Source organism: Entelurus aequoreus, linkage group LG08, assembly GCF_033978785.1.
Source record: "Entelurus aequoreus isolate RoL-2023_Sb linkage group LG08, RoL_Eaeq_v1.1, whole genome shotgun sequence".
Lineage (NCBI taxonomy): Eukaryota > Metazoa > Chordata > Actinopteri > Syngnathiformes > Syngnathidae > Entelurus > Entelurus aequoreus.
The window spans coordinates 47,526,443-47,536,839 of record NC_084738.1 but is presented as its reverse complement, the minus strand read 5'-3'; the positions used below and the strand labels follow the sequence as shown (position 1 = coordinate 47,536,839).

Genomic DNA, 10,397 nt, shown 5'->3' with positions numbered 1-10,397 from the left:
GTTAAATAATTAAAACCAATAAGACCATTCTGATTCTTAACGAAGTAACCGAATAGGAATATCCAGAGGAAATTTCTAAATAAACTAAAAAAATCGGATACTTTCTACGTTGTTTAACCACTGGTCGCGGGTGAGTATTTTATTTTGAAAAGGGTTTCCGGATGTTGAGACAAGCACAGGGGTCGCGCCCACTAGAGAAAATGGTAGCGTGAACAAATAAAACAAAGACGCAAACATTAAGTTTACACTTGAGATGGATCGAGAGCCGCCGCGAAGTTTGTATCCCGAGACACAGTTACAAAGTGAAGGTTTGTGACATTTTTACTCCATACATGTTTTACGACCATAGCACCTTCATTGCTAAGCTAATGCTAGCATAACACGTACGGAGACGCGGCTAGCTCCATGTTCAATTTGCTGACGCAATGATTCTTTTCTGCACGCTTTCGGTGTCAGTGTGTTTATGTTTCCATATGCTCTACCTCGTTGTTCAGCAATCACACACTTATCATTTAGTGGTTGCGTTGAAGCAGCCGATCTAACGCTTTTACAAAGCAGGGATCCACTTGTCCATGGAAAACTTGTTTTAAAACTAATTTTTTTATGCAACTACAACGAATTTAATATAAATACATGCAATGAAGTAGCGACTTGTCCAGGGTGTACTCGGCCTTCCGCCCAAATGCAGCTGAGGGATGGGTCAAATGCATAGGACAAATTTCACCACCTAGTGTGTGTGTGACAATCATTGGTACTTAAACAAAGTTTTACTTTAACGAAAGGGACAAGCGGTAGAAAATGGATGGATGGATGGACATGCAAGCTGCACGCTTGTGGAGATTTCTGCACGCTTCCACGCACCGTCTCCCCTGTGCCCTACACGACTCCTTGACTTTTTATTAGAATAATGCAATAAATACTTCCTGCATTTCCCTTTTTATGCTGTTTCCCATGTATATTTGGAGCAATAATGATACCTACCTCCACTTCACACGTCGTGACCAATCTATTTGTGGCAGTCCAAATAACGGACTCATATTATCAGTACTGCAGCAAGTAACCTTAAACTCCAGATGTAATAATCCAGAACCACCTCACTTGTCAATGCAATGTATTGACAGAAGTATTTACACAATTTTGGAAATTCTTAATTGTCACATCCTGGGTAATTTCTCCAAGTTAGAATTAAGCTTCCACGTGTAAAACCACAGATATGTGTTGTTTTGCAAAAACTTGGTCAACTTGACAGTCGCACAATGATCATTAGCTTTTGTTGTTAGCGTTCCGTGTTGTTAGGATTGCTTGTATATGTTTCCATTCCGCATCACTATAGCCTACGCCATGTTATTGATGTCCATCCATCCATCCATCAAAACTAATTCATCTCCATTATGCCCGTTCATTGTCTTATTAGACTAAAGTGTTGCAACGAGTCCGATGTTGCGATATCGCTGGTGTCACCAGTGGGGATATGGGTTATTGATGAGGCAGGAGTTGTAGATGAAGCTCGTCAAAAAGTTGTTCTGCCTAAAGTTCATGTTTCAGTGGTCTCCGAGCCACAACGTTGACGGCCGTCTACTTTGCTGCTAATCATATTTGGATGATTACCATCCGAACACTCTTAGTTCCGAACCAGTTGTAGTTCTAGAGCAGAGGTTTCAAAGTGAAGCCCCGCGGGCGCAATCTGAATGAATTATCTACGGCCCGAGGATGATATTAGAGTAGTATTAGAACCGGCCCGCAGGCCACAGCTGCCTGCTGCTGTTTTGCACACACCGATACTCCATCAGTGTTGGCGCTAGGAATTTTCAAAATGGGGACCCAGGGACCCCATCAAGTCATAAAAATGGGGTCCTACAGTAAATTTTTGGGGTCCCACTTTTTTGTAACCGTTTAGATAACAATGTATGCATTATCCTGTTATATCTCACATTCTATATTGTGTTTTGGGAAAAGGTTGTCATAAACGTTACTTAATTCGTTAAAAAAAATAATACAAAAAAACCAAATTTTTATGCATATGTAAATTGATTCAGTTATAAACGTTCATTAACTTTCTTCTTTCCTTCATGGATCTATACTTTACCACTGCCGGTATTTTTTTCCCATATTTTTATTATAATATTTTCAGAATGTGTTTGCTCTATTTTTTGGCCAAAGTAAGACAAAGAAAACAATCTTAAGTTGTCTTTATTTTTTAGTTTTAATGCCATGATTATAATGGTGCGCCCCGCGTGTGCACAGATTTCCGTCCATGCGGCCCCTGAGCTAAAATGAGTTTGACACCCCTACTCTAGAGCATTTATTAGTATCCAGCAAGAAGGTATATTTTTGATGTCGCTGATGAACTATATTACATGAGGGGGCGTGGCTACAAGATAGAATTGCCAAAAGGTAAACGTTTTCTGAGTTCTTAGCATGCATGACATTTTCAATGATAATAAATTATTTACAAAAAAATCTGTGGTACATTCATGGGACACATAGGTGTCAAAAAGACAGGCAAAAGAGGTTGGTAGATGAGAATAAACCTAAGGTTGTGAGTTCAAACCCCGGCCGGGTCATACCAAAGACTATAAAAATGGGACCCATTACCTCCCTGCTTGGCACTCAGCATCAAGGGTTGGAATTGGGGGTTGAATCACCAAAAATGATTCCCGGGCGCGGCTACGCTGCTGCCCACTGCTGCCCACTGCTGCCCACTGCTCCCCTCACCTCCCAGGGGGTGATCAAGGGGATGGGTCAAATGCAGAGAACAAATTTCACCACACCTAGTGTGTGTGTGACAATCATTGGTACTTTAACTTTAACTTTAACTTAACAGTAAAATATAGTGTAGACATGCACCCAATTGCAGGAAATGTAGTCTTGATTTTCAAAATGTTCTTTTGAGGTTTTTCTCGGCAGCACTGTGTGCCAATAAAAAAAATTCCTTTTTTTTGTTAGTTTTCCTCTTTTTAAAAAAAAAAAAAAAAAAAAAGGTGTTCACATGCCTACATATAACACTGACCTGGCCATGCCTCTACCGCCACATGTATTTTAGCAATCTGTGGGAGACACTGAAGTTAGTCAAATTTATTTTTGTGGTGAAGCTGCAGTAGCGCCAAGATTAGCCGACATGTTTTTAGCATTTAGCTCTAATCCGGAAACAGAAGTCCCGCTTTGTAAATATCTTTATCGATCGCTACGGCATAGTAATAGAAAATAAGACAAATCTTGCACTGCAATAAATATAATACTGCCTGCTTGGCACTCAGCATCAACGGTTGGAATTGGGGGTTAAATCACCAAAAATGATTCCCGAGCGCCGCTGCTGCTCACTGCTCCCCTCACCTTCCAGGGGGTGGAAAAAGGGGATGGGTCAAATGCAGAGCGTCATTTCACCACACCTAGTGTGTGTGTGTGTGACTATCAGTGGTACTTTAACTTAAACATAAATAAGACATAACACTTGATTTAAACCACAAATATGTAGAAGCTACTTAAAAAAAGGTTTTTAAGAAATCTGTTATTAAGTGAAGCCACGATATTTGAAGGGACTACTACTGATGAACAAGACTTCCGGTGTTTCCTCGGATTAATGCGTGCGTTTGTTTTAGTGCTGCCATCAGACGTCCTCAAGGTGGTCGTTGTGAAAGAGGAGCAGCAGGAGGAGCCAGAGCCCCCTCAGCTGAAAGAGGAAGAGGAGGAGTCTGACATCAGCCAGTTCCAGGTGAAGAGTGAAGAAGATGAAGAACGAGCCGAGTGGTCACGGCTTCATGGCGGCAAGGAGGCGACGAGTCGACAAGAAGCCGACCTTATCTTGGGCTCGCTGGTTCAGGCTGACGACGTGACGTCAGACTCTGGTGACACGGACGTCAGCGACGACAACTGGATCAGTACCACCGCGCCCGCTTTAAACCCCGGCGACCACAGAGAAGCGGCTGCGAGCGAGAAGTTCGAGCCTCACGAAGCGTCGCTGACGTGCTCGCAGTGTGGGAAAACGTTCTTGTCCAAGTCGAGCCTGAAATGGCACAAGAAGGTCCACGCTGAGAAACTCTTCAGTTGCATCGTTTGCAGCAAAAGGTTCCGGAAGCGCTCGGATCTGGTGGTTCACTTCCGGATCCACACCGGGGAGAAACCCTTCTCCTGCTCCGTTTGCGAGGCCAGCTTCGCCAAGAGCAACGCGTTGGTTCAGCACATGCGGACGCACACCGGCACCAAGCCTTTCAGCTGCTCCGTTTGCGCCAAGAGCTTCTCTCAAAAAGGTCACATGAACATACACATGCGCACGCACACCGGCTCCAAACCTTTCTCCTGCTCGCTGTGCGGGCGAAACTTCTCCGAGAAGGGTCACTTGACCAGACACATGGCGGCGCACTCCGGAGAGAAACCGTACGCCTGCTCAGTTTGCGGCAAAAGGTTCTCTCAGAAGGGTCACATGACCACACACATGGTGGCCCACACCGGAGAGAAACCGTTCGCCTGCGACGTTTGCAAGCAGCGCTTCACCTGGCACTCGCAGTTTAAAAGACACAAGTGTGTTGAGGGGAAGAGCGCCACCTAGTGGTTCTGTCATTGTCATGTGGCACTTGCAAAACATTTATTCCACTTCTAACTTAATAAACGACTCAAGTTTTGCATGTTCGCACTGCTTTTGTCAGACCTCCTCTCATGTTTGTATGTTGTGACACATAAGACATAAGCTTCCTTCTTCCTCTTTCCTGCTGGTCTACCAGTACTGTGGCTGTCGCCATGGCAACGCTACATTTAGTCCTAACTCATCATGTAGATACATTTATTCAGTGACGTGCTGTGAGGTTCATGGCTGGTGAGGTGAGGCCCTGAGTCAGCCGCTTCATTTCGAAGTCGGAAGACGTCATGGACATGCAACTGCCAGCTCACGTACGCCCCCTCAAGTTAATCCAGTGTACTGAGTGTATATTCCGGCCAGACAAAATACACCCGAACTTTCCGGGCAGCAAGCTGTTAGCTGCTAACATTCAGCATACAATTAATGCTGATACACGTTTACTTGCTTCCTTCTACTTCTGTTCTGTGATATGTCACACACAATCTCTAATGAAAAAATTCGCCCTGCAGGCCCTACTCAGAAAACAGCATTTTCAGTGAGTAATGAAAATGTTTACAAGACCCTTCATTACGCAGACAATACACGGCTCGAACCGGATGACATAGACCCAGACACCATTTTTTTCCACACAATTAGCAGTATTTATCACTATTACAAAGTGGAACAATAAAAACATACATTCAGAAGATAGGCTATCTATGATACGCATCAATGGGACGGCGTGGCGTGATTGGGAGAGTGGCCGTGCCAGCAAACTGAGGGTTCCTGGTTCGATCCCCAGCTTCTACCAACCTAGTCACATCCGTTGTGTCCTTGAGCAAGACACTTCACCCTTGCTCCTGATGGGTCAGGGTTAGTGCCTTGCATGGCAGCTTCCGCCATCAGTGTGTGAATGGGTATATGTGGAAATAGTGTCAAAGTGCTTTGAGTACCTTGAAGGTAGAAAAGCGCTATGCAAGTATAACCCATTTACCATTATCAATAGCAGAAGCATGTACGCCAACTTCCTGAGATAATCAACCTTTTAAAGTAATTAGAATTTCAGAGACATGGCTGGATGTAGGGACTCACGTTTGAGTTGGAAGGATATGAATTTAACTACATCAACAGAAATCAAAAGCAGAAAGTGGGGATAGATCGTCCATACACTTAGGAAGGATCCGAGAAACATAGCAAGACAAGCCCTGGACTATAATCCTCAAGGCAAGAGGAAGCCAGGGAGACCAAAATCCAACAAGAGGCGGTCCACTCTTGGTGAACTGACCAAGATGGGGACCTCCTGGCAAGAAGTGAAGACCATCGCACAGAAGAGAGTGAGGTGGAGATCCATGGTGGACGCCCTATGCTCCCAAGAGGGCCAAGAGGATTAAGACAAAGACTAAGAAGAACAGAAACCATAAGAGTGGAGGCGGAGTAGGGGTATATACCTGTAGTATGGGAAAAATAATAACTTTTAAGTAGTAAAAGATTAAACAAAGGCTATTGATAACATACCAGAATGTATAACAATAGAAATCCACCAGGAGAAGAACTATTGTTATAGTCAGCTGCTTACAGTAACCTATTTATTTATTTATTTATACATGCACCTTATTGCTTTTTTTTATCCTGCACTACCATGAGCTTATGTAACAAAATTTCGTTCTCATCTGTACTGTAAAGTTCGAATTTGAATGACAATAAAAAGGAAGTCTAAGTCTAAGTTATACAGAAGACCAAAATCAGTCAGAGAAATGCATGGACTGGATCAATACAATTTACACAAGTAATAACCTAAAATGTTTTTATACGCGGTGATTTTAATATAGATGTTCAAAACCATTTGACACAATCACAGTATCCTAATCGACAAATTAGAATGATACGGCATTAGGGGATTGGTTCTGAATTGGGTGAAATGCTAAAAAACAGGATAGGAGAATACACATGAGACTGCATTGTTATTATTAAATCAAGGGTCACTTCTGGGCCAAAATCTATTACATCTAGACCTAAAGTTAAAGGCCTACTGAAATGATTTTTTTTATTTAACTGGGGATAGCAGATCCATTCTATGTGTCATACTTGATCATTTCGCGATATTGCCATATTTTTGCTGAAAGGATTTAGTAGAGAACATCGACGATAAAGTTGCAACTTTTGGTCGCTGATAAAAAAAAAGCCTAGCCTGTACCGGAAGTAGCGTGACGTCAACGGTTGAAAGGCTCCTCACATTTCCCCATTGTTTTCAATGCAGCGAGAGCGATTCGGACCGAGAAAGCGACGATTACCCCAATAATTTGAGCGAGGATGAAAGATTTGTGGATGAGGAACGTTAGAGTGAAGGACTAGAATGCAGTGCAAGACATATCTTTTTTCGCTCTGACCGTAACTTAGGTACAAGCTGGCTCATTGGATTCCACACTCACTCCTTTTTCTATTGTGGATCACGGATTTGTATTTTAAACCACCTCGGATACTATATCCTCTTGAAAATGAGAGTCGAGAACGCAAAATGGACATTCACAGTGACTTTTATCTCCACGACAATACATCGGCGAAACACTTTAGCTACGGAGCTAACGTGATAGCATCGTGCTCAACTGCATATAGAAACAGACAAAATAAGCCCCTGACTGGAAGGATACATAGACAATCAACAATACTATTAAACCATGGACCTGTAACTACACGGTTAATGCTTTCCAGCCTGGCGAAGGTTAACAATGCTGTTGCTAACGACGCCATTGAAGCTAACTTAGCAACCGGACCTCACAGAGCTATGCTAAAAACCTTAGCTATCCACCTACGCCAGCCAGCCCTCATCTGCTCATCGACACCCGTGCTCACCTGCGTTCCAGCGATCGACGGTGCGACGAAGGACTTCACCCAATCACAGATGCGGTCGGCGGCCCGGAGACGGAGGAAGTTAAGGTGAGTTCGGCGGCTAGCGCGTCTGCTATCCAAGTCAAAGTCCTCCTGGTTGTGTTGCTGTAGTCCGCCGCTAATACACCGATCCCACCTACAACTTTCTTCTTTGCAGTCTTCATTGTTCATTAAACAAATTGCAAAAGATTCACCAACACAGATGTCCAGAATACTGTGGAATTTTTAGATGAAAACAGAGTTTTTTGTATAGGATTCAATTTGTCCGCATACGTCCGTTTCAACGATTGACGTCACGCGCATACGTCATCATACATAGACATTTTCAACCGGAAGTTTAGCGGGAAATTTAAAATTGCACTTTGCCTTGTCCTCTGCCGGGTGAGTCTGTCTGTGGCCTGCTGCTGGCCCTTGTGGGCGGCGCGGTGGGCCAGGCTCTGGGGTTCCTGTCGCTGTCCGGCTTGGCTGCGTGGGGGTGGTGGCCCCTGGTTCCCTGGGCACCACACCTACTGTTTGTGGAATGGGCTCTCGGGGAGGCTGGGGCCATACTCTGGCTCCCTCACACACTGGGAGTCAAATGTATTGTACATGCAAATTCACATATACTCACATACATACATACAGACATACATAGGTACCTACGCTCCCACATACATATACAAATAAATACAGTACATATTTACACACTCAAAGTTCGTACATCCACACGCACATTCATTATACAAATATACTGTATACACATACTGTACATATACATTCACTGTAAAAACATACATATACACATACTGTACATATACACTCACTGTACAAACACACACATACACATACTACACATATACATTCACTGTACAAACACACACATACATATACTGTACATATACATTCACTGTACAAACACACATATACACATACTGTACATATACATTCACTGTTCAAACACACATACTGTATACACATACTGTACATATACATTCGCTGTACACACATATACACATACTGTACATATACATTCTCTGTATAAGCACACATATACACATACTGTACATATACAAGTACATATGTACACATACACTCATGCACATAATCACGTTTCATCAAACATATATTAATGTTGTTGCCCTAGGGTAAACTGGGTATAACACATGGCACACTGACAAAGCTTAACCTATTGTTACTATAACAATCTACAAGGTTAATGTAGGTTGCTTCTCTTTCTTCCCCTCCATTTTTCTGCATTCTTTCGTATCTCAAGTTATCATTACGTATATGTATTGTTGCATTTGAACAATTGTATTGTTGATAATAAAGGTAAAGTATTGGTATTGTTTATTATCAATAGCACTACTTCTATTGGTATTCATATTGCTCCATTTTTAGTGTAATAATGCTCATGGTCATTTCTGTATTTTTTTTTAAAATTTTCGCTAACTGCTTATTTGCTATTACTTTTACCATCATATTTGTACATGTCGTATTTGCTGATGTTGCTCTGTTGTTGTTGTTGTTGTTGTGTTTGCTGTTGTTGTTTTTGTCTCTCTGTCTAATCCCCCTCTTGTCCCCACAATTCCCCCCTCTGTCTTCCTTTTTCTCTCTTTCTATCCCCTCCTGCTCCGGCCCGGCTGCACCAAATGATAATATAAATACATTTAATAAAGTCAAAATACAAGTAAGGCAACAAGAGAAGTATCCTACACTTCTCTTTTGTAAAGTAAATCTGAACAGCCGATATGGGCATCTGCTATATGATTTGCCTGAGAAGCTGGGCAGGACATTATTAAAAAAAATTAAATAAAATAAAAAAATAAAAATAAAAAATAAAATAAAATTGCACTTTATAAGTTAACCCGGCCGTATTGGCATGTGTTGCAATGTTAAGATTTCATCATTGATATATAAACTATCCGACTGCGTGGTCGGTAGTAGTGGGTTTCAGTAGGTCTTTAAAACTATTTGCAGATGTCACCTTCTGCTCGAGAAATCATGAAAATAGTGCAGGTAGAAATGAAAAACCTAAAACTGTTTTGATGAAAACCGATAACCTTTAAATGTAAGTAGTAGTAACATATTGTTATTTGGAAAAGATAAGACAAATAGTCAAACACGAATACAAATAAATAGGGTAGACATTGACATAGTGCAAGAAAACTGACTTTAAGGAGTCATAATAGATAATAAAATGAGCTGGAAACCACTCAAGTACATACAACATGGTAAATGGTCTGTGTTTATAGCGCTTTACTATACCTGCGCAATACCCAAAGCACTTTACATTATACGTCACATTCACCCATTCACACACACACTGATGGCAGAAGCTGCCACACAAGGCGCTAACCATGACCCATCAGGAGCAAAGCAGGTCAAGTGTCTTGCCCAAGGACACAAGGGATGGCGGAACACGCATTCAAACCAGGAACCCTTAAGTTGCTGAAACAGCTGCTCTACCATCTGAGCAACGCCGTCTATAAAGTGCAAGAAATATTTCAGTATTGAGTAAGACAAAATGATAAATGGGTTATACTTGTATAGCGCTTTTCTACCTTCAAGGTACTCAAAGTGCTTTGACAGTATTTCCACATTCACCCATTCACACACACATTCACACACTGATGGCGGGAGCTGCCATGCAAGGCGCTAACCAGCAGCCATCAGGAGCAAGGGTGAAGTGTCTTGCCCAAGGACACAACGGACGTGACTAGGATGGTAGAAGGTGGGGATTGAACCCCAGTAACCAGCAACCCTCCGATTGCTGGCACGGCCACTCTACCAACTTCGCCACGAAGAACTTCTGAATCAAAAGTCACTTCATACTCTGTACTGTTCTTTGGTGTTACAATACCGGAGTTACTGTGTGGAGATATGGGGGAAGGATTAAAATAGTACTGCAGAAAAGATCGGTCAGAATAATACACAAATAGAGATCACACATATTATTTGTTCATTAATTCTGAATAATTGA

The 10,397-nt window shown here is 42.3% G+C and overlaps 1 protein-coding gene across 1 annotated transcript; it reads left to right on the top strand.

Annotated features, from left to right (window-relative positions):
- The first annotated feature begins 168 nt into the window (after positions 1 to 168).
- On the top strand, positions 169 to 6,337 carry LOC133655118 (oocyte zinc finger protein XlCOF20-like). The gene is made up of 2 exons (XM_062055036.1): positions 169 to 308; positions 3,600 to 6,337. The coding sequence occupies exons 1-2, from the start codon at positions 254 to 256 to the stop codon at positions 4,544 to 4,546; spliced, it is 1,002 nt and encodes a 333-aa protein (XP_061911020.1). The 5' UTR covers positions 169 to 253; the 3' UTR covers positions 4,547 to 6,337.
- The last annotated feature ends 4,060 nt before the right edge of the window (positions 6,338 to 10,397 follow it).